We start from the raw sequence: 24,977 nt of genomic DNA on the forward strand, positions 1-24,977 counted from the left end.
CCATGAATACAGCTTGCTATTTAATCCTAGTGGCACAGATGTTTCTCCTGGAAAAATCTGATGCGATCTTGATCATATTAGTTCAAGTGCGCTGGACAACAGTGTGTCTTAGCAGCAGACTCAGAAAACATAGTTTGTGATCATTGAATCATAGAATGCTCAAGGTTGGAAGGGACCTCTAGAGGTCATCTAGTCCAACCCCCCTGCACACGCAGGGTCACCTAGAGCACATGGCACAGGGTGGCATCCAAACGGGTTTGGAAGATCTCCAGAGAAGGAGACTCCACAACCTCTCTGGGCAGCCTGTTCCAGTGCTCTGTCACCCCCACTGTTGAGAAATTTTTCCTTAAATTCCTGTGGAACTTTTGATGCTTCAATCATATTTCATGAAAAGAATAAGCTTGTCCATTTGGAGGGTAGAAAAGGAACCTTATCTGGCTCTGCATACATATACCATTAGCCAAAACAGTAAAGTTTCCTACATGTTTTTTGTGTGTTTTCCTTCTTTTCTCTCCTAATAAAAGTGACATTTCCCAATCCATTTTTTTCCTTTTTTAATGCTTTCCACCACGTTTAAGGTGGGAACAAAACAAAATGTACCACCCATTCACATTGCATTTTTCAGGGATCCTTTATATACAAAACGGAAGCTTTAGGCTGTGTCATTCCTTTGCTCTACTGCTTCACCCAATGTGTTCTTCCTTTAAACTCCACAAAACTACTACTTAACAACTACTCAAAAACTACTTTTAAATATGTTTTATACACATACTACTTTGAGCTACATTTTAAACTCACTCTTCCTATCTTCACTCACTCTGTCCCCATTCAACACAGCCAGGTTGCCCATTAATAGTTTGAATGTGATTTGTTTTTGTGTTGGCCCTCTTATTACAGAGAAATTTCCAATAAGTTCCACATTGCTGCTTTCCACACAGATAGGATTTTATTATTTGAAAACAACTTAGAACAAACAAATACCAAATGAAACAACTCATGGATTGAGGTGAAAGAGAGTGATTTTTCTTCCTTCCCTCCATCCCAGCATTTCTGCATACATGCTTTAACAACTCAACAGAGAATATCTAAAGTTGGACTTACCTATCACATCACCTTGTTCATGAATCATCATTCCTAAATCTTTGAAAATTTCATTGATATCCATAATATCTGCCTGCAAGGAAAAGAATCATCACATTAATTGGCATAACCTTTTAGAGAATATACATTCATGATTATTTATCATAAGAGGAAAAAAACCTTTAATAATATTTGAAAAATTTTGTACTTTTTGCACTTAACTTTGTACTTTTGTACTTAACTTTTGCAAAACTTAAGTTTATCATAATCAAATAGACTGAAGATGAATACGTGTACAAAACTAACTTCCTGTCACAAAACAGAGTCTCTCATACTGCACAAGTACACTTAGTTTAGCTGAACTGATTTTAAATTTAGCTAGTGCTAGCTTCTGAAATACCCTTAGTTCAGCTTAGGGGTAGGCTCATGCCAATTGAGCTTAAAAGCTTTCAATTGTTGCCAAGTGAATAAAAGCATATACAGAAAATGTTTTGCATTAGTTTTAGTACATCTCTTTAATTAAACACACACGCTTTATAATGAGCAGAGTTTAGAGATGATCACTGTAATATGGAGCGAGGCTATTGCACTGATATTATATTACACTATTACCATCTGGTTCTGATGAAATGCTAGATGTCACGTTACCATCGGGCATATGATCTCTTTCTTAACCAAGGATTGATATCTGCTTAGTTTACTTTATGCTATAACATGGGTGGCAGGGAGAGGATAGCACAGAACTCATATATAGAGCAGAACAGATTTTGCTGCGTGCATCAGGAGGATTTCCTGCTGATCTTTTCCAAGATCTTTCTTGTTCATGATAATGATATGAATTTGAGGTTTGTAAGAGTGTATTTTTTTTCAGCCAAAGTGTCCTTATAACAGGATTTCATCACATTGAATATAATTATTTGTGTAGTTTATGTCTTGATGTTAAACACTTTTACATTTTTGACAAGGCCTTAATTACAAAAGTTAAATGAAACAGGGCATCTCCATTTCCAGATGGAGCGTTTTCTAAAAAAATAAAATAAAATAAAACAAAAACCTTCTTACAAAACAAATGTCAAACTAAATTTGGAAATATGTGGTAGGGAGGGAATGATTTTGCTTCATTTATAATTATCTTTTTAAAAAGTTACATAACATGATAAGTTTCTGAGAAATCATGAGATGTATTTTCCCTTGTAAACACTTCAGCACTTTTGAATTTCTTAGCTGAGTAAGTGAAATTAAATGCAGTAGGAAAACACAGCTTTCATACATGAGATTTCTAGTGCATATTTCATGTACCAGGTAACAGCAATATTCGTAGGTTAAGCAATAAGAACAAAAAAAACCAGAAAGCCCCTTTAGGATTAGGGTGATTTTCTGGCATAACTAACACTTATGCCAGTAGGATCAATTCTTCCTTGGGAAGACTAGAAACATAGGGTTAGATCTGTTTAAAAGCCCTGGGTAACAATCACACATACCTCAAGCTGCCTAATGGAAGATTCTCTCTCCTCAATGAGGCGCAGGTCATCTTCTGTAATCTCCTCATCTTGTACTTGTGCTTGGGGTTGACTGTTAAACAATAAAACACCATAATCAAGCAATTGCAATGAGAAATAAGCCAGAATAGAAAGCATAAGATGCAAACTCTGTATCAGTTAAAAAAAAAATGCACATTTTTACCTTTGCTATCAGAGAAGCTATCTAGGATTTTGATACCAAAAACTGCTGCTTCATAACAGTGTTACATACTGCCTTGAAATAGCTGGCTTGAAAATTCCATGTATAAACATACAGACAAAGTTCTTCTGAATTAAAAACCACAAGTATTAAACCCATCTGAGACACAAGTAAGATATTAACGCCAATGGAATCTAGGGCTGAGATGCAACTCTTGGGCACTTTGAAGGAACAGGAGACCAAGCAAAGATCCTTTTATCAAAGCTTAACAGTCTTATTCTATCTACAAATTGGACAGTGCTTACCTACTTTAGGTGTCACAAAGCCCAGCTATACATTTGGGGCAGCTTAAGTTGATGAGTCACAGTGGAGTATGGAAAGAAGGAGAACATGCGAACAGCTCCTTTTTCTTCCCACTGATGCTACCAAGAAGCCTCCTCCCCACACCTGCCCCATGGAAAGAGGTTCAGCTGAACAGCCTGTCCCTGCTCCCTTCAGGAAAAGGTAGTTCAGCAGAAAAACCAGCAGCTGGTTTCCCTTAAGGCCATCTGCTATTCTGAGTTAAGCTCAGATGCCACTTACCTGTCCCACGAGACAAGTGTTCCTTCTTTGTAGCTGTCTTCAGGAGCACCACCCTACACGATCCGTGTTAGAGGAAGAAGGAGGAAAAAAAATCAATATATATGCAAAGTTAAAATTAGGTTAACTTCAAACTGAAACACGATTTAACATGTTCTCAGCCTAATTTTGCTTTATGCACGCATCAAGGAGAAGTACAAGCAAAAATATTCAACTTAGTAACTGCCTTTTAGAATGTACAAGTATAGCAACATGTATATGGCACAGTGCCAAAAGGCAAAATTGATATGCTAGCAAAATGTAAGCGTTTACAAAGAGCAGCATTACATTGTAATTAAGCCTTTAACACAAAATGGTTAATCTATGCACAGAAATGAGTAAAGAAACTGCTACAGTTATAATCAGATTGCACATGCTCTGCAGTACTTGAAGCCAGATATGAGCTCCTTTCAGTAGCATCAATGAAAAGAGCTTGACACCAATATTAGCAATGGCACTGGAAACAGTATTACAACAACACACTTTCTGATACTTACCGATACTCTTGAGCTGGCTCTGACTCTGGCTACGAAGTCTTTTTCTTTCTCAGCAGCTTGCCTTTGGAGTCTTTGGAAATTTGTTAATGCTGTAGTGAACTCCCCCACAAGACGATCTTTCTGTATTTTTCTTTGACGCTATAGGATAAAAAAAGGTTTACCAAGTTAAATATGCTCAGGATTTTCAAAGCTTTGCATTTTCAGGCTGCTCCGTGCTGACTAAGTCATATCCTCATTTCAAATTATAATAAGGGAAGGCTGTCTACAAAACCATTTGAAACTGCAGAGACAAACCTTCCTTCCTTCGAGGATCACATAAGTCTGTTATAACTTAGGAAACTTAATGAGAAAATTGATGTATTTAGTTTCATTAAACTGACGAAAATGAGCAATGAGCAGCAACAGGTCAAACAATGTTCTATAAGCTGATTTATGGGAAGCCTCTACTTTCCTCACTAGCTGTTTCTTATTAAATGAGTGTGAAATCATCACTTGAGCGTGAAATATTTTGATACTGTGAATTCTAAAGTATGCAAAACAAATGGATGGAGAGGTGGAGAAACATACTCCACATGTATTTTAAAATATATTTTGGAAACATAAATTAATGCATATGTAAAATGCATTTAGCGGTAGGTTCACACTCCCTCTCATGCACTTAAAAACTGTTCCAGAAACACCTGTTACAACCCATTAGCTTTATATTTTGCGAAAGTTCTAGGGAAGGCAAGAGGAATACTGGGCACTCAGGAGTGGCTCCATTAATTTCCTATATATATTATAACAAGTCTTCCTTCCAAATTTGTGAAAGCCTGTTGTCAGTCTGTTATTTTTGTTTTTCCTTGAGAGGTATCCTTAATGAAATCTGTTTGATCAAATCCAACAGTGAAGCATCTCACAATCAACTTTTCAGCTCCAGGATCCAGCGACAGAGAAAGCATAAAATACATTTAGACTGAGATGGAGGTTATATGCCAAGACCAGGTTTAAACAACAACATCAGGAGTTGACTATTTGACACATGGACTGCCTTCTGAAGTTAGTATTTCAGGACAATTCATTTTCCTAAAGACTCTTTGGTAAGAAGCCACAGGCCAGACAAGTTGTTTGAGTGGCAATAACTTGCTTCCATACCTTCTGGTATCCTGTTACTCTTCCCTTATTTAAGCTACAGATTGCGCTAGGATAAGAAACCACAGAATGGCAGCCAGGACTGTGCCAATGGCAACAGCCACTTTGCCTAGTACTTTCCATCCGGATTTCACAGCAGACTGGGGAAACAATCAGCTTAAAGACCCTAGAAGTTAATTTTAGCAGCAACTTCTCTCTGCTAGCCCTCCAAGAAGGGAAAAGCCTGTGGATAAGACCTTGTGTCTACACTGATCTGAGTTACGCAGAAGAGAATTAGTGGACAAATTACTCGGTCGGTGTGTGAGCAGGCCTGGTGCCAGGCCAGGCAAGCAGGTAGCTCCGTGCCATGGGAGCAGTCAGGGTGCCCGCTGAGCCAGCCAGGCTTGGCAGCGCTGAAGCAGGTTACAAGGAGCTCAGCTCCCTGCACCCAAAGGCACAAGGTGCTGCCTGAGCTCCTGCTGTTTTAGTCAGACTGCTGCTTTTCTCTTACACAGAAACAGCTCTGGAACAAGTCTCTACTGCAACAAAATACACTTGCACTATAACAGTCTGTCATGTAAGCGCGTTCAGTAACGAAACACAGCTCCGAAAGCCTGGTGAGGAGTACAAAAACAGGCACACACAACTGCAGTCACTCACATACTCTCCACGAGTCAACATTACAGCCAAACTAGCAGTGGTCTTTGGTGGTTTTATACCTGTTCGGTTGTAGCGGGCAAAGATCCAAACTCTTTAATGTATTTGTCAGTTTCTTTGGCAAGCTGGTTCGTGTACTGCTGCTTCTGCTGCCTAAAACCAAATGCAGAGCTTTATTAGAGACTGCTGGGCTATTTTGTTTAAATTTCACTGACATGTGTAACAGTAGTAGCACCGATTGCTTCGCTAAGGAGCATGACCCCTTCTTCCTTCCATTCTTCACTGTAAAGGCAGCACAAGAGCCGATGGCTCCGCATGCTAGGGGAGACCGACACCAAAGACTGCACGTTCCTAATGGAACAGCACAAACACCCACCGACCTCCCCCCACCCTTTTTTTAAAGAGATTATTTTTATAATATTCAAGAAGACTTGCTTATTTGAAGAGTAAACAAGAGTAAACTAGTTATTCTGAATACCTAAACATACTTTTTCATTGCTTTTTTGAGGCTATCAATCTCAAAAGTTGAGAAATGCCAGCTTATTTTTGATAAAACAGAGTTCGGAATAACTGTAGAAAAGACCAAGTTTTTCTGTGAGGAAGAAAACACCCTGGGCTTGGATCTCCAGGACCACAGCCCATGATAAAAAATAATTCATGATAACTACTGGAAAGCTTATGCAAAGAGATACGTAGTTTCCAATTTGCAGTAACTGAAAACTTTATGAATTGTTTACTGATAAAGTTAACAGTATTTTAAAAACATCCTTGCCTTTAGGAGCACTGCCATTCCTTCTTCTTCCATTATCACACACTCCTTAACTTCATATATATATATATATATATTTTCTCCCCTGGGGTAACTCAAACTGCTCCCTTGCTTTCCCACTCTCCTCTGCAATGTGCATAAATAGGTTTTATCTGGAAAGTTATTAGCAGTCAAAATCAGCACCAGATACATATTAGTGTGAAAGGAAGGGCCAAACAAAAACAGACAATGAAAATCAAGGAAATTCACCATACGTATTACCCTCCTGAAGGGAGTGGAATATGTCCCAACAGTTTCTAGCTCCCTTAGTTGTAAATTGAAGCCTAAATCCTGCCTAGCCAGTGCACAAACGGTGTATGCCATTTTTCACCCATTCACAGCCTCCCTTGGGACATCCCCTGGGCACTGAACGTGAACAGGGCACTGAACGTGAACAGTGCACTGGGCTCTGAGCCCGGGCCAGTGGAAGGCAATCTGGTTGTTCACACCAAATGAGCTGGATGCCTTGAATCTGACACACACCTCCCTCTGCCATTTGGGGACTGCACTCCAGAAATAGCCACACTAAAAACTGTCAGCTTTCTCACCCACAGAGTCAGCACAACACAAATGCCTTCCGTGCATGTACGGTGTGGAGTTTGAAGTGGTAAGGGAGTCTGATTAAAAATAACTAAATAAATAACATGGGTCCAATAGGCTGTGCCGCGAAGTGAAGAGCAGCTGACCATCTTGGCTAGTGACATCCCCTTCTGCTGTCTGGGCTATAGCACTGGCCATTGAGCCTTATTTATTTTATTTTAAACATTTCTGGTATACGTTCACACTATAACGTTACCTCTTGCCATAGCTTTCATCATTACAAAGACATTCCCCTTTCTCCCTCAGCGCCACATCTCACAGACTCCCCTAAACATTACCCTGGGAAACTTGATACATACGGATTTGAAGACTTGACAGGGTCGGAGTGGGGGGTTATTTTGCTTTGTTTTTATTTCTTCATTTGTTTTTAACTGTGGCATTGCTTTCTGTTCCTGTCACCTTCCCCTTGCCGACATACAGCATATGTTCTGTAGAAATATTGATCATGCTGCAGGCACAAAGACTACCCAGGATTAATTTTCAAAAAGACACCTCAACATTTAATTTGCAAAATTTCTTTATACTTGCCTTTCTCAACAAGATCAAGCACTCTGTTTAGCAACAAAAAGAGGCCTATCACCTACCAGGAGATTGTTTACAATGCAATGAAGATTTTCATGTGAAGTACTCACAGCTGCTGTCTCAACTCATGCGTGTCCTGTGGTGTTCCAAGTTGATGCAGAACTCTTTGTATTTCAGCAGCTGTTTGTAAAGAGGAAGAGAAAGTTTACTGTGGCACAGACATTTTTTTTCTCCTAGTTATATGCATTTTTACTAGACAATTCTAAAGCCATACTAAACATACTAAAGCTGGCAAAAAGTTACATGCATGACCTACTGCAAAGACTCGCAAGAGTCTTATTAAAAGAAAGTCCCAAACCAATCAATAAACAGTTTTTACCAAACTGAAGACAGATCCCAGGGCTTTCTAAAAGTGTATGAATGTATTTAAGTTTCTAGGCAGAAATGGGCAATATGAAGGCTAACAAGTAGGGTTACTCTGATATGTATAAACCCCTCCTTTTATATATATTTTATATATATATATATATAAATGAGCAGCACAAATTTTAATCTGGTTTAATCACTCTTAAACATGCCATTCTGGACAGATATATGCAAGATAGATATGATATTATTATATAAAAACATTTCAGAAAAAGCATTAGTGAAGAGAGAGGTAAGTATACATGGGCTTAAAGTACATAAAAGAACAAAAATCCTAGTATCTAAGCTTAAATCTAAAGTTTGAGACACTTGTTCTAAATATGTATATATATTTTTACTGTAAGATGCAAAACACTGGTGGGATTCAAATGTATTTTATAAAATAAATAGTTTTCAAACTGCAAAAAGTGACATTTCACCAGAGCCTTACTTTCAGCTTAGTATATTTACTGTGACATGAGAAAGCAAGAGGAGAGACAGGCAAACCCTTCAGGACATGCAGGTCATCACACCGCAAAACTGATGTTCACAGTGTGCTCTGTCTTGGCTTAAGACTCTCACCTCTTCCACCAAGGATGAATAACATGCAAAACAGCTTATTTTTGCTCAACCTCAGTCAGGAGCAGACTTGTCTCCCCTGCCTTTCTGTGGCTCTCTCCAAGCAGACCGGTGCCCACCCAGGCAGCATCATGCCTGGCACTATGATAATAGCCAGGAGCCTCTTTACTAGCACACATTTTTTTTTTCTTTCCCTACAAATACACTCAAATTTGTAATAGAAGCATCACACGGTAATGATGAAAACCAAGGCGGAGCGGGGAGTAGGGAAAGAGACATTTTTTCCATACACCACAGAAGAGATTTGTAAGAGAATTTACTTCAGTAAGAATAAGAAACTTATCTGTAACATTTGTTAAGCACTTAATGAAACTGGAATTCCTTAGGCCATATTCTAATGTTTGTTTCATAAGAAACCTCCGGCATATTATAGTATATTGGATTTTATAGACCGCTCTACATTGCAGTGCTGACGGCTGCTACAACCAATTCCCTCTATACACAGCCAGAATAATGGAGATACTAAAAAAAAAGTCAAAATATTTCAACTATCATAAAGTCAAAATATCAAATATGCATGCAGTCAAAATCAATTATTTCAAGATGAAAGTCTTTGGAGAATTAAGTGGGCTTAAGTTGCTACAAAAATTACTTAGAGGAACATCATGGCAAGCTGAATTTCACACTTCTTGCAGTTGAGTTAAGCTGAGAAGCAGATAAAGACACACCAAGTAGAAATTCTCGAATGCTTCCTACCATCCCCACCTGCCGACAGGCTTCAGTAGCTCTAGGGTTTGGCAGCTGCTGGGCCCCAGGAGACGGGTGATGGGCTGAGGTCTGAGCTCTGAGGCTTGCACTGGTGATCACACTTACTGCTAAGTAACTACCTGGGGTAACTGTGTCTGCCTCTGCCCACCCTAACGCATGGTTTTAAAGCAAAGGAGAGGAAAAAAAAAAGAAAAAGAGAAAAAGAAAAGGAAACTTAGTAGTTGCCTATGTTGTCTTTTGAGTTCAGCAAGTCTCCATTCATTGACTTTAACACCTACAGAACTCAAAGCAAACCATTCCAAGGCTTCATCTGCACAAACACCCTACCAAGTGACTTAAAGAGCCCAGGTGCTCAGTTATTCGTCCTCAAAGTCAAAACGCCTCTGTATGTATTTTACAGGGTGAAAAAAAAAAAAAAAAAAAAAAAAAAAAAAAAAAAAACTTTCAAGCACTCTCTAACATCTATTTCCCAGATAGAAACATTACCAGTGCCTTACTGCCACCTAGAGATATTTAACTGTAAATGAAAGAGTGAAAATGCAAGGTTTGGGTTTAAGTAAATACTGTTTTTGAAAAATATCCTGAAACAAAATCTGTATTTAAAATATTTTCATTTCAAGCTAAATATGTATCCTACTTCCAAAGCAGAACACAAGTAGGTAACAGAAAGGAAACTAAAAGCCAGTACAGCGTAACTGGTCAGCTACCCAGTTCTAGGAGGCAGAGGGAAGTTCATCCCGGTTCAAGTCTTGTGACTCAAGAACTCAAAAGGAAGTAAAACACATTTTACCAAGAAGACTGGGAATAAGCGTCAATATAGGAAAGTGCTAAAAGGCTTAGAAACCTCAGGGGGGAAGAGAGGAAAAAAAAAAAAAGAAAAGGGACTGAACAGACAGAATTTTTTTGACTCTCTTTAATTTAGCATTTCCCACTTTAGCTTTTCCTATTAAGGATATTATTTACAGAAAGAAGGATTTCTCCTTTCACCTGTTAACTCATAAGAGATATACTGCCCGGAACTGTAAACCATAACTTATTAAAGCAAACAAATGGAAAAAGAAAGAGGAAGAGTGGATCTAGATCTTGGTATACAGCTGATCTCCTGTCATTGGAATGCCAAAAGCCTGGTATTTTGTACAGAAAGCAACCAAATCAGCCAGGCCAGTGTAATGCGGGAATTAAGGAAGCCCTGTTCCCCGAGCTCGCCCACAGCACATCTGCAAGCCTGCACTTTGGAGAAGTTCCTCCTTTGTGCTCCTGTACAGCACAAGAGGCCTCCGGGGGCTCCTTCCACGATGCATTGCCCAGCTTGGGAAGTAAGCGGGCTGGGGTCTTGGGGCTGCAAAGCGCAAAACTGCTGGAAACCTGGGCTTACTTTTCACAGGATTGAGGCCACAGAGTCCCCAGCTTCTCTGTGGACCATGGTTAATACTGCTGCCTCCCTAGCGTGAATGGACTTACCCCCTGGGTCAGGAGTGCAGGCTGGTGCACAAAGGTATCTGGCTGTTGTCTGGCTGCCTTTCAATTTATCAGGAAGGCTCAAGGGTCCCAGAGAGATGATGGCACAGGCAGAAATCTCCAAGTCATAGCTCAATGTCATAAATAGTAACAGCCAGAGACCAAAGGTCTGCGTGTAGTTTTGCCTGGTTTCTGAGGTTACCTCTCCCTTCATGGTTTTCTTTTCGCCACTTCCTCATTTTTCTCGCTTCCCGTGACTCGGGGCAGAGACAAGCAGAGCTGGGGTGGTAAGTAAAACTGCTCCTCAAAGGCCATTTCCAACCCTATGTGAGAACTAGTGTGGAACTTGTGAATGATTTTAATCCATTTCATTGCAGAGCCTGGCACTTCAGGTGCCTGGGCATGCAGAGCCGGCTGCTGGGCCTCTCCCAGAGGTGCTGTGCAGAAGCACCACCACCACGTGAACACAGACATCCTCCAAAAAGACACCATCCGAAGTCGCCTCTGGCCTGCACGGCAGATCAAGGCACACACTTGCACATAGGGAAGGGGAACCAGCAGTGTGGGAGGCAGACCCTGAGCTGCGAGCGCACAAACTCAGGAGGAAAGTCCCTCTGCCCAACTCTGGCAGCGGAAGGTGCACACCATGAAAATGCTTTTCCTCCTAAGCAACTACTGTCTCCCATGAGAAGAGAAGGACCTCCCTCTTTCTGCCTGGAAGTGAGTCTTGTGTTAGGGAGAAGCAATCCCGTATGAGCAACCAAATTTTTCATTTCTCTTCACAGTATTCCCAATCTAGACCTCATAATATATAATTATTAGCTGACGAAAACCACTCAGCTGCTCTTTTGGGCCAGTCACATGCTCAGGAGCAGGTTGGACGTGGTTAATGATAAGCCACGGAAACAATTACAACGAAACCTGTATTCCTGCTGAGGAAGTTATTTAAGAGTCAGCTCATGTTTACTTTTACTGGACCAAACAGACATTCTGTTTATCAGCAGTGGAAGCTCTCCCTCTAGTTAGAGAGGGCACAACAGGATCCAGAAAACAAACAAACAAATGAACAAACGAGCAAAAAACCACTATTACAGCCTCATAGAAAAGGTTTCATTTTCTCTGCAAAAGCTGCAGGGACTGAGAGACACAAGAATGAAAATATTACATTTTTCTAAAAAGTAGGAGTGTTGTGGAAGCTTGTTCCTGCCAGATCTGTAATGCATACTATTTATTCCATAGATTAAAAAATAAAACTTCACATATTGTATCACATACCATGCTTGTTTAACAGCTGCCTTTTACCTGTCTAGGGAAGAAGGTTGTATCCCTTGTCTTCCCTTGTTTTTCACCTGTATATGCAAAAGTTGTTGTGTTACCTCAACTAAGGCAGTGTGGACATGGCTGATCGTAGGGCTTCATGAACTTGAAAATACTTAAGAGTGCACAGGAAGTTTCACACTTTAAAAAATTGTAATAAAACAAAGCCCAAAATGTAATCACTCCCCACCACTAAGAGTGGCAAACAAAGCTCTCTCTAATGAAGGGTTAGTAATTGCTGTGCAGGCTGTAACACCCAAGGAGTGGCATAAGAAAAATACCCAAGCGCTTGAGTCAAATCCTAGTTTCTGAAAGACAAAGAACCAAGACGAGGGAAAAGAAGAGAGGATTTGAAGACACCCACCTCGCCTGGCAGGACTGAGGGATAAACAAGCATCAAATTCATCCCTAGCACGAGACAAGGGAAACTGAGGCTGTCTTTAATTTAGGCCACTTGCTGATACGTCCAGCTACAAACCAGGCTTTCTTAGTTACCTGCAGTCTTATAAGTAGTTTATCTTCCCATCTCAATTCCCCTTCTGCTTCAAGTGTGAAAATAAACCCTTTAAATCCTCAGTTGGCTATGACCATCTTAAACTCATTGCAGCTTTATAGCCGGAAAGTGAGGTGAAAAGGCCACAAGTACAAGCACGGAACGGGAAGGTTTTTCACAGCTGCTGCCCATTGCCTCGCCGCAGCCAGGAACCTCACTGCTTGCTTGACTGCATTACGGCTGCGCAGCAGCAATTTCCTGCAGTCCCAGCAAGACTGTGCAAGTCCCATTGCACAGTTTCGTAGAATTATTGTCTGGTGCTTCCACAGGAAACGCAGCGCCCATTGGGTGTGAATGGAAAAAACCACCAGCAGCACCCAACAGCAGGGCACCTTGCGGCAGGACCGGCGGAGCAGGCAGGGAGGCGGAGGAAGGGCGCTGTGGCAGCGCGGCGGCGTGGGGACCTGCCACAGGAAGCGAGAGCTGCTCGTGCGGCAACACGCAGCCAGCCCCTGGGTAGTAACTGCAGCGGGGAGGGCACCCCTGCCGTGCCACTAACCGCTCTTCCGTTGAAAAGAAACCAGTAGGGTTTTGGTCGCTGCATAAGGTCCTTAGATCTAAACCCAGCAGGCCTGAAACTAATAGTGGAGATGTAAAGCTGTCAATCTGCAGTCATTTCCCTGGCTCTCGAGTTTAAGCAGACTAAACTGGACTAGCAAAGTCTTCTCGGGTGGTTCCTTTCCTGCACAAGGCTCAGGCTCAAGTACTGCCTCCTACATCAAACAAGCAGCATTTGCAACATCTGCTCCGTCACCTTTCAGAAAGGCTTTGCCAAAGGCCTTGCGCACAGCGCCTCTGGTTGGGTAACTCTGAAGAAATCACATGCTTGTCTCCAGCTGAACGAGTAGGTCAACAAACAGCATCCAGTTACACATTAAGTTATGTGAAGTGTAGTAAACCTTGAGAGACACTTCAAAACAGGTTACTGGAATAGACAGAATGATTTATACAAAATGTGCCTGTTCAAATCGCTTAGCTTTTGCCTGTGGGTGACATTCTCATTTTTTTTCTATATCAACCCTTTTTCAAAGCTGTTATCTACAGCAAATTAAAGTCATTGCAATAAATTAGTAGACTGGAGTTTTCTGTAGGACCATAAGAACCCATTTAAAGTTACCAGTGCAGTTCACACTTATTAAAGATTTTAAATCAGTCACAACGCTGCTGTGTTGCATTCTTTGTTAGCCTTGCCCTGAGCAAGAGGGACAGCCCAGCAGAGGAGGAGGAAAGAAATACAAAGACAGGAATAAAGTTTGTCCTCAGCTCTAAAGACAAAAGACTGGAAAGAGCGAGAAAGCACCTTTAAGTCTTGTACTCTCTTCAGATAGATTTTATTAAGAGTTCCTAGCATTTCTGAACAGAATCAAACTCCCAAGTGACCAAGATATTTGTAACGGGGTCTGAAATCCACAATTTGCCTTCAGTTTTTCAATTCAACTGTAATGGTTTCGTGCAAGTGTACGACCATTGGTAATGGTCTTACAATGAAACTAAGAGCAGGCGCGGAGGTCATGCCTTTACTTCTAAGGCAGCCATTTCTCATACCTGCTGCACACTGCTTAGCTGCACAGTAACAGACCATGCGATCGGTTAGCTCCTCTTGACTGAGCTGTAATAAGCCATTAAATCAAGGCATCATCACTCTAGGCTCCATGCCCATACCCTGAATTTTCCTTGGAAACTCCCCAAAAGCACAGGGTTTTAATACTTCTCTAAAGAATGCCAAATAATAGACTGTTAAATTATTTGTATGATGCAAGATTCTGCAGTAGCTGCACAAGCAACATAAAACCGCTTGACTTAAGAGAAGAAAGTTTGTTTTTATGGAGTCAGATCATTAAGACTGGATGACTCTGCAGAGACCAAACTGGATGCAAAGACACATGAAGGCATCACAGGTTGATGTTCCCAAGTAAGGATCTGTCACTCAGGGGTTTGGAAAATTATTTAAATACTGACCTGATTTTATTCTGAGCCCTTGTAGAGGAGCAGTGCTTGTACATCAGCTTTATAGGAGATTTCATAAAGGGCACTCCGGATAATCAAACCACCATGCATTCTCTGCCCTTCTGCAATACCCAATGCAATTGAACAGGGAGATATTTTAAGCCTCTCAGAGAGGCTCTAGGATTTATTCTTCAGAGACAGGAGGGAACGGGAGGGCCCAGGCGGAACACTGACAATGCTGTTTCCTCTCTCTGCTACAAATGCAAGCTGTTTTGCAAAAGTTATCTTGTTAATGCACCCATTGCTACTTCAGCAAAAACAATAGTGGCTCCAACAAAATTCAGCATGCCTTCACTATTCACATTGCTACTTGCAGATTGCACAGTAGTTCTTCAATTATTATTTAAGCAATTTCTGAAGAAAATGTTTAAATTTTTCAGAAATAGTTTCTTTAAGATCTGTGAGGTTTTGCATCTTCATCTATTGCAGATGACAGACATCTAGAATGACCCAAAACACACATGAACTCTTCTCTGCATTCAGCTTACGAACTGGATATAACAAATTCAAGTTCAATTCCTCAGCCTTGGGATAACATCTACAGCATGAAATATGGAGGACTATAGTAAATGCTTTAAGCAGCCAACTTCCTAGAGGTTTGACTGATGCACTAAAACATGAAATTCCATCCTAGATCCAAGAAGTCTTCTTGACATTAATGGCAACAATGACAAAACAAGATGTGTATATTCCCAGTAAGCTAACTGGAACTCAGGTGTAGCTAGTTGGAAATTTCTGACAAAAATCACTGTAGAATCACATACACAGAATCACATAATGGTTGAGGTTGGAAGGGACCTCTAGAGGTCATCTAGTCCAACCACCCTTCACAGAGCACGTGGCACAGGGTGGCATCCAGGCGGGTTTGGAAGATCTCCAGAGAAGGAGACTCCACAACCTCTCTGGGCAGCCTGTTCCAGGGCTCTGTCACCCTCACTGTCAAGAAGTTCTTCCTCATGTGGAGATGGAACTTCCTGTGTTTTAGAAGTCTCAAAACAATTTAAACTCTATTTTTTAAAGTCTGCTTGTTTTAAAATTGCACCTGTACAAAACCACACTTTACATACAGACAAAACAGAATTTTGGTTACCTACGGGCTTTGATTTCAACACCTCAGTGATTTCATTTGCCTTTCACTAGCCCATTTATATCCTTTTTAGCTAAAGAAGAATCAAGTGAATCTGTTAGTAAAAAACATAGTGGCAGAAACAGTTTCTCATGAATGTTTCAACTGGTAAAAGGCATATATCAGACCTTTGATATTTTTCAGGGCTTAATGTGTTCATGATTTTCCACAGTTTTATAAAGCGAAAGGAAAAGTCATATGATGGATATGATTCAATTTCCATTTTAACAACATTCATTGAAAATACTGGCTTTCAGAGCACTTGGGATACAACAAGACGAGGATAGAGATGAGACAAATAAAGTCATGGGAGAGGTATCACATGCTAGATAAATTACAAAAGCCGTCTCTGATGCCTGAAGTTGACCATCTGGGAATGCGGGATATGAACTGATGCTTGTGCTACCTTAAACAGGAAAGGAAGAGTGAGCAGAAAGCAAAAGAGTTCTTGTGAGAAAGAGCACCTCAAAGCCAGACACTTTACCTCTGTGCTACGTTGTGGCTACCTGAATATCTTGTTGAATCACCTTGCATTATGCAGCGCATAGGCTTCTCCAGCCAATCTGATTTTCAGTGTGCAAGGAAAAGCCAAATACCATATCAGTGACCTTGCCAGTCCTGAGCAAGGGCATATTATGATATTTTTACTCACTTTGCAGTTGCCATTGGACAAAATTCTGCTGCAGTCACAGGGTAGGAAAAGGGAGAGGAGAATAAAATGGGAATGCCTCCCTTGAGTTAGCGTGGGTTGTGCAACTATTTGATTACAGTTTTTAAATGAGAAATTTTCTGAAACACATCAAACACTGGAAATACTTTGTCAACACAAGGATTTGTTCTGCGTTCCTGAGTAAAATACAGCATATAAGCACATATGCAGTACTGCTCCTAAACCAACAGCTCTCAAACCCAGGGCTTGAGATGCCAGTGGATTCACAACAGTTATCTATGTTCTCTGTATTACTCATGTTCTTCTTTACCTAGCTACCAAAAGAAAAAAAAAAAAAAAAAAAAAAAAAGAGGAACAGAGAGGAGAAAAAAAAAAAAAAGCATAAACATCTACTTCCTCATTGACCTACCTATGGAATAAAGACTTGAAGGAAGGAGACTTAAGCAGCAGCATGTGTTGAGTGTAAAAACAAACAAAAACTGCTGGTTACCTCACCTCGCACAGTTCCTATCACAGCTGCATCAGTCCAGTCTTTCCAGCTGAGTAAATGGGGCCCTAATTCCTCCAACTATATCATTTTTACTCTTATGACTATGGGATTATTCCTCTAAATGCAACTGTCATGGTCCTACTGGGACATAAATTTGCAACAAAACATTTTCAACAAAATACTTTCCTTCTTTTTGCTGGACTGTTTTGTTTGTTTTGTTTTGTTTGTTTATTCGTCTGTTTTTGTTTTTAATGCAGAAAACCATCAGACTTCAACCATCAGATCTCCCTCATCTTCATATTTGTAAGAAGCCTGAAAGGGACATATTTTTAAATTAGGGGCTTTGCTTCTTTTATTAATTTAATTTGCACCTTCCAATTTGCTGAATTCACTAAAAGCTCTTCAAAGAGAGTCAATGTTCTCATACTACTAGGCATATCTCTAACATAGTAAATGAATAAGCCTGTTAAAAATCCAGATTTGTAGGAAAATGGGAGTTGCCTTGTCATAAATAAACTTTTTTTTTCTTTTTTTTTCTTTTTGTAGCTCATTCTGCTTCTGTATATTTTATTATGATTTGGTTATTTCCTTCTCTGACTGTCTAGTTGCAGCAAATGACCACAGAAAATTTTTAAAAGTGTTACATCCTGAAGGAAGAAGGAAGTGACTGAGATTTTTCTTAAGTTATATCAGCTATAATTATACTACTACATAAGTGAGAACGTCATCTGTGAAGCCAGTGGAGCTGAGAAACTACTACTCCTTTAGCAAATACTGATTAAAACATTTTGATAATAGGTTTTCTACCTGCAAAGGCCAAACTGGAAGGAGATATACAGCCTTTATTTTTAGTTCTTCATTATTTCCTTTCTTTATACACAGAAAATAAGGAGCAAACCTCAAGCATCTTTATATTTCAAATGTCAAAGCAAGCAACCTAGATTTTGAAATCTGATATAAAATAGGCCTGGAATTATAGTCATTTAGGCCTGATTACAGGCAAGGACCTTCAAACCTTGATCATAAATTGCATTCTAGGACACTGAAATTTAGCAACTGCCTAAGTCCTAAGAGATGTCAAAATTTATCACCCACTCAGCTTTGTTTTTATTGTTTAAATCTGAAATTTCCCTAGCTGTTTGCAGAGCTGCTGCTCATCAAGCTCACCCCAGACCCAAACACAAGGCAGAGACACTGGCAGCAGGCGGGCTCGCAGCCTGCCTGGCGCACGCGCACACTGCTCAGCTCCAGCACCAAACACTGCAGCTCATTCAAGAACATGTGAGTCATGCTCCTCATATTTTGCATGCTTTTATTCAGCAAGAGTCACATGAACTTCATACATTTTTTTAGGAGTAGAGCTCAGAGTCTAACTTTCCCTCTTCTGCCCGAGCACTTTGGCTATCCCGCTGCATGGAGTCTCGAAAAGAGCACCAATGTCTGCGCTCTCACCTCTTCAGGGGAACACCTTGGAGAAGCTCTGCACCCAGATGAGTTCCCAAAACTCTCCGGAGAACTCTTAGGTCACAGATTTTGTCGACTGGCGAAACGTGAATTTGAATTTCTTCAGACCAAGAAAAATTGACTCCACTGCCTAGAAGTTGCTAAATGAAGCTATAACCATTTATTGCTGCAGAAGTGTTCATATAAAAAAAGCAAGCAAGGATGCCTAATTTTAAAGAACAGCTTCTCAGAGAGTGTTCTAGAGTTTGGGATCTCAAATGCATACAGGTGCACTCCTGTCCCGAGCTTCCAAAAGATGCCACAAGTGCTAATGTGACGGTAGCATCAGACTGATGCATTATGAAATGCATTTAATGTATTCATTTTCTCTTATATATGTATGATTTGTTAAAAATAGCTAATGAACAATTGGACCAAATATTTTCCTTTTTAGGAGGCAATATTTCAGCTTTGCAGAAATGATATAGTCAAGATTTCAGCTTTGACACAAGTTTAATTTTCCATCTCTTTTGTAGTGCTTACTGCACAACACCACTGTATTATGAAACAGTGTTGCCTAATTCAGGAAGTGTTGTCTCTCTCCCAAAAGTCAAAAGGCAAGTGGAACATCCAGTTCCTTTCAAGTAATCTGCATTTCATCAGGATCTTCCTAGTAGTATATACAGTTTCCTTACATATTAGCAGAAGTGTGAATTAGTTTTAAGGAATCTCTTTAAGTGTACCAGTAATCTAACACTAAATTATCTGTCTTTCTCTCTTCCACTCTATCTTATTCTGAAAACTGAAAAAAAAAATATTCTGAAATTTTTGAACTAAAATGAAAAATCAAGTCAATTACTTTGAATGAGAACATGGGATACCTTTAAATTCAGAAATATAGTCCCTATAGAGTTTTTTCATTCTCAGTGAAGAGAGGTGGGCTTGCTTACTCCCTTCAGTGCCCTCCATGAATGGGAGAGAAGGACGAAAAATCGTGGCAGCTCCAACTTACCTCTAATGTAATCATCACAGCCGAGTGGCTAAAGAATTAGGTGGGATGAATCCAAGCACAGGTATATTAAACCTTGCACAATCTTATTTACTTATCCAATAGGCACTTCCAAGGACAAGCTGCAGGGCTCTGCCTCCTGTCCCTGCTATGCAATGCTAAGAACCAGCAAGTGTCTGACGCAATCCTTGCTAAGCACCCTCACCTACCATCTTAAGGAGTCCCAGAACTGGTCAGGGCAAAACTGGCTCATTCCCAGCAGCTGTCTTTTATTCACAAAGTGAAGAGAGAGAGAGAGAATGTCTCTGGGATATACACTGCATTAACTATGCATGTGAAGGACTGGATCAACTGCAAGGGGTGCAACAAACCCAGCACGCAGGCAGATGAGGTTGAAGAGTGAATTCCCATGAACGAACCTGAGAAACTAACCCAGAATGTGGGACAGCAACAGTAGACTTTTATATAAACATGGAAAAGGGTAACTTACAGCACTGGGTGATCTTCTGGATGTTAGAAGTGATGCACTGGGCTAGCTGGTTCGGATCCCCAAAACCTGCACTGTACGACATGGCTGAGAAGATGAGGTGTCGAGACCATCCACGATGGGAACAGGTCAGGCAATCTCCAATCTCCACCAATTAAGGGCACCTGAACCACCACAGAGAAGAGGGTTATGTCCTGGCCACGGCCTTTCAAAGACCTTCATCAAGATTAAACAGAACTAGTATTTATCCTCTGCTAAAAAGGTTTACTAGAAAGATAGCGTCTAAGAGAATGCTGTCTTAAAAGTATTAAGTAAGAAGACCTTTTTGAATTTCCTACAGTAAGATAACATTTGCCATTAATAGTCTTAACCATACACAGATCATAAGATCTGCAATTACTCTACAGCAGCTACATCACAGAAGCAGCTTCCTGTGCCAAATCTCTTATATGAGATTGGCCACTGCACAAAAAGAAAAGGTCATTTTCATTTGTCTGTCATTCCGGAAAAAAAGCTGCACATTTATGCTTCGAGTGCCAAAGTCTCTGAGGAATTAAGCCTAAATCCCCATTATATGGCATTCCCTGGCCCACCAATACCTCACCCATCTTATCGTGAACTGCTGAGAAAAAAAAAAAAAAAATTATCAGAAGATATCAGAATGAATGAGGCACCCTAATCCCTCCAAATGCCAAATATTTGCATCAACTTCAGTTTTACAGGCTTTCCAGTTTCTTCAGAATTCTATGAATAGCCATTTTGTGCTGTGTCAGATGCTGATTCTCAACATGAATTTATTTTTCTACTACTTAGGTATACAAATTTTTTTAGGGTATTTTCACCCCCAGAATTACCAGATCTTATTTTAAAAAGCCCAAAATCTGATAGCACAGCATATTCACAAATATGCTTGCCTTAGAAGGAATTATACAGGATGTAACTATTACAGGTATCCTAGTTTGTTTTTCATGAAGGGACACCAAACCCCAGCCCAAGCTCAAAGGCAGCACACGTCCAAATCAGCAAGAAAGCTGATGTGCAAATTCAGCCGAGCAATTAATCTATTCCACAGTGGGAATGCTGACTAATGTATCCAATACTATGTCCAGGCTGTGCTTAGTCTACTTGTTCCTTTCTCAGCTCCTGCATAGCACCTTCACAGCTTCAACACCTGAACTTCACCAGTCCCCTGCACTTCCACTGTTTGTCCCAAACACTGTGCTTCCCCCACAACCAAAAGAGTCTTCTTTTCCTAGACCGTCAGTTTCTGGTGAAAAGACATTGCCAAAAGCCAATTTTAAATAAGAGGGATAAATAATATTTTAATATTTAAACAGAAAGGAAGGTAATGAAAAGTCCAAGCGACCAGTCAAGTGTGATACCAACCATTCCAGTTTGCAAACTGAAGCCCTTACAAACATTTTTTTTCCACTAATAGAAATCTTACTGCCAAATACTATTTTTCTGCACCTTCATAAATGCCTGCATTAATACTGTGCAGCAGTACTCTTGGTGATTTGTAACAGAACCATTCTGCACCATTGCCAGGGACAGCAATTGCACTTGAAGGAAAAATCAGTTCTTTCAGTGTTCATGATCTCTAGCAGAGGATGCAACATCTAGCACCCAGGAAACAGCCCACCAGCATCCATCAAACTCCTCACTACAGAGCTCAGCCTGAGGGCAGGTTGCAGCTACGCTAGACTAAGGAGCTGCTCCTACAGTAAAGGCAAAGCCTAAGTGACTGTGAAAGGGCTGAGGCACCAGGGTCACAAATCCTGTTTGGAGCCCTTGGGTTCTGAAGGATTCCCCAAGCAATGAACACCCTGGGTTACAGATGGAGACTGGGGATGGATTTGCCACCTTCACGTGACTTGCTGCACAGTCACCCACAATCGTTCTTCTTCTCCAATCTTTGTCTGAAGATCCAAGTTATTTTCTGTTACAGACTAGAGCCTGAAGTCAGCCAGCCTAAATCCTGCTTATCTGGAAAGCTGTCTGCATAACAGTGCTTGGCCCTTCCAAAAACTCCAGGCAACACCACATGGATTCGGCACTGCAAGGCCAAACCCATGCAAACCTTATACTGAGTAAATACATTTACGCTTTAATAACAGAATAACTAAGGAAATACTACAGATTTTGTGGGGGGAAAAAAAAGAATTGAAAGCATAAAATCTACGTAAACCTCCTAAAAAATGACTAATAACAAAACATTCTAAGAACTTTTGACATTTTTTTAAAAATTATGACTATTTCTAAATATATCGGTAGCATGAAAACTAGAATAATAGTAGCAGACAATCATATTTTTTACTTAAGACATGTAATGCTACAGGTTGAACATCAGAATGGGAGGAGACACAGCAAGAGATCAATTATCTCATGTGAAAAGGCTACAGACCTAAATAAAACAGCCCTTCACAGTTTTTTTTCTCCCCTTACATTAGTATTCACCAGGCAGCTGCCTGTAACGCTGCTTTCAACAAGAGCATTACAATCAAGAGACAGACTATTTCATCCAAGTGTTGACAAAGCAAAGTGACTTTTTTATTCCTTCCTGAGAATTTCTACAACTACTATTTTAAGATATCTTTAGACTGGTTACCTCACGCTTTAGTAACAGCATTCTTTGAAACATACAGATTGTACAATGCACAAGAGCGTTTCCACTTCCCAGCTACACAGCCAAGCAATAAGAGGATGTTCAGATTATAAATTACAAACATGATACAGTTCAGCTCTCTGCATACATACATTATTTCTAAAGAATAAATGGCACCCTATCGAGAATAAGTTTCATGTAGTGCAGTACGAATTTGTCCCTGAAGTCAGGTCAGGCACCTGCTGGTAACAGCTATGAAGCATCTGCTGAGGTCTATGCACACTCCCAGAACCTTGTATTTTGCAGTGTCAAAAGACTGAATAGAGCTTAAAGTTAGCCGATAACTTCTGCTGTGGTGCTAACAATACTCAGCAAGCTTCTTAGAGTCAGTATTTGCATCTATCACCTTAAAAATATCATAACAGTACTTCATGCACTAAGCAAAGCCTGTCTTTCATAACCAGTTACGCTGCTCTGCAGAGTACTGAATCTAGGACCCACTTGCAACATTCAACATTTTTAGTTAGTAATATCTACAGCATGATTTTGTTAGAACTCATTTTAAAATCCCAGAAGAGGATAAAAGTTGACCCAATTCTTTAGCCTTTACTAATTTGAACTTGGGGTTTTAAACGAAGTTTTCTACTTCTGTGTATCATGAAACAATTCCAGGTTTTAGCATTTAACAAAGAAAAAAAAAAGTATTGTGAATTTTTTTCAAAAAAAAAAAAAAAAAAACAATTACATATCTAGTTAAAGTGCTAACATTCTTCCAGTTTCTCAAGTTACTCTTTTGGGAAGTTCCCTTAGTTAAATTTTGAGAGCACTAAAAAGCAAAAAAACCCACATTGTAATCAAGATTTATAGTCAAGTTGGAGGTTAACAATGTGAATTCACATCCATGATAACTCCTAGGGGTTCTTCCACCAGGAGTGGGAATCCAGAACACACTAACAGCTCAACTGTAGGATAAGCTCATGGTCTCTGGTAAGCCTGGGGCTAGAGAGGAAAGAGGGGTAAGAGGGCAGCCATCAGCCTTTATCACATCCCCTCATGACAGATTCCTTAAGGTGAGGGGGAGAAAAAAAAAAAAAAAGACAGACTAAAGAGCCCAAAAAAGAAACATTTTGTTTTAAAAACAGGAAGCATTAACTTCTTCTTTGCACAAGTATGTAAAGTAGCACAAGTTTCTGTACTGAAAGAACTCTTCACTACCACTCAAATATGCCTCATTTGTTAACTCGGAGTTGCCCAAAGTCCTCTGAAAACACAGAGAAACAGCTGAGCCCTTGGGAAGCCAACGCAATTGCTGCTAATGACTTTGCCAAGGTCAAGATATCTTTCACCAGAAAACTAAACACACATATGTGCCAAGTCTTTCCTTCCACACCAAGTTTGTAGGAGTATTCATGAAGACCCAGAATTTCCACCAAAATTACCCCCTTTTCATTCCACAGTATTTAGCTCTTCCATCACAAATCTATTTTGGTATTATCATCTACAAAGCTTTTTAAATGGAGGAAAAAAGTCAATAATGAGCTGCAACTTGGGGAAGAGCACTTGGCATTCAAACAGGAACAGAGCTTTATCTGTAGCAGTTTTTAGTTCCTCGGAAAATTTCACTGCGGTGTGTGCTTTGTATTATGCCTTTTATCTTCTTAACAGCTTTGTATCAATCTTCTTCTTAACAAAGTGTATCAATCAAGACAGATTGATACACTTTGTTGCAACTAAGCGTGCCTAACCACTGAAAAAAAGTCCAAAGAACTGAGTCTCTTTCCACAAATCATGTAAAGGACTACACAGATTAATCAATGCTGAATGAAGCAAGACCTCTTTGCATTTTGCATAGCAGCAGAAAAAAAAAAAAAAAAAAACGCATCACTATATATATTTTTCCCAATGTATGCACTAAGTTGTTCCTGCATTACACAGCCACTCCTGCAACTAAAGCAAATAACAAACTTTTGCTTAGTACGAGCGTGCCTTCAAGAAGGTTCAGTCCACCAAGGCATGGAAAACAATCCACTTTCCCCTGCACTATTTTCAGTAGAGTTACCGCAGAACTCCAGAACCTCTTTCCATCCTCTTCCACTGCCGCTCTTGAAAGCTGCACAAGGACAAAGTGCCGCCGTGTGTCAAGCACAGCACACGTCACATTTCAGCAGCAGTCGCCTGGCTATCAGGCAGGCTCCTGTCAGCTTCAGTTAACGAGCACCTAATTATTGTTTGTTTCCCCATTTAAACATTCCAAGAGTTTTCCTCCTCCTGAAGAAACTACTCCATAACAACAGTAGCATAAAAACCCTTTAAAAATGATCTTGCTGTTTAAGCGGTGCTTTAGGATCAGGACCTAGGAATATTTACATGGTTCCTTATCTTACACTAAAGCAAATTTACAGCTCACTTTCCAAAAAGTTCTTGAAAATTTAAGTCTGATCTGGATTAGGATTTTGCTCCCTTAAATATCCAGAGATAAGTCATAAGA

The 24,977-nt window shown here is 40.2% G+C and overlaps 1 protein-coding gene across 1 annotated transcript in view; it reads right to left on the minus strand.

The window, feature by feature from the left end:
* Positions 1 to 24,977, minus strand: part of STX7 (syntaxin 7) — a 31,989-nt gene that overhangs the window by 4,234 nt on the left and 2,778 nt on the right. The window contains exons 2-8 of the mRNA XM_088533888.1: positions 19,888 to 20,048; positions 7,683 to 7,752; positions 5,705 to 5,795; positions 3,876 to 4,013; positions 3,343 to 3,395; positions 2,562 to 2,652; positions 1,102 to 1,174 (exon numbers count right to left, since the gene is read on the minus strand). Of these exons, the coding sequence (XP_088390014.1) occupies positions 1,102 to 1,174; positions 2,562 to 2,652; positions 3,343 to 3,395; positions 3,876 to 4,013; positions 5,705 to 5,795; positions 7,683 to 7,752; positions 19,888 to 19,969 (598 nt within the window). The 5' untranslated portion in view covers positions 19,970 to 20,048. The remainder of the gene's footprint in view (positions 1 to 1,101; positions 1,175 to 2,561; positions 2,653 to 3,342; positions 3,396 to 3,875; positions 4,014 to 5,704; positions 5,796 to 7,682; positions 7,753 to 19,887; positions 20,049 to 24,977) is intronic.

This window comes from Tinamus guttatus, unplaced genomic scaffold (genome assembly GCF_059628265.1).
Source record: "Tinamus guttatus ecotype Peru unplaced genomic scaffold, ASM5962826v1 Tinamus_guttatus_pri_ptg000525l, whole genome shotgun sequence".
Taxonomy (NCBI): domain Eukaryota; kingdom Metazoa; phylum Chordata; class Aves; order Tinamiformes; family Tinamidae; genus Tinamus; species Tinamus guttatus.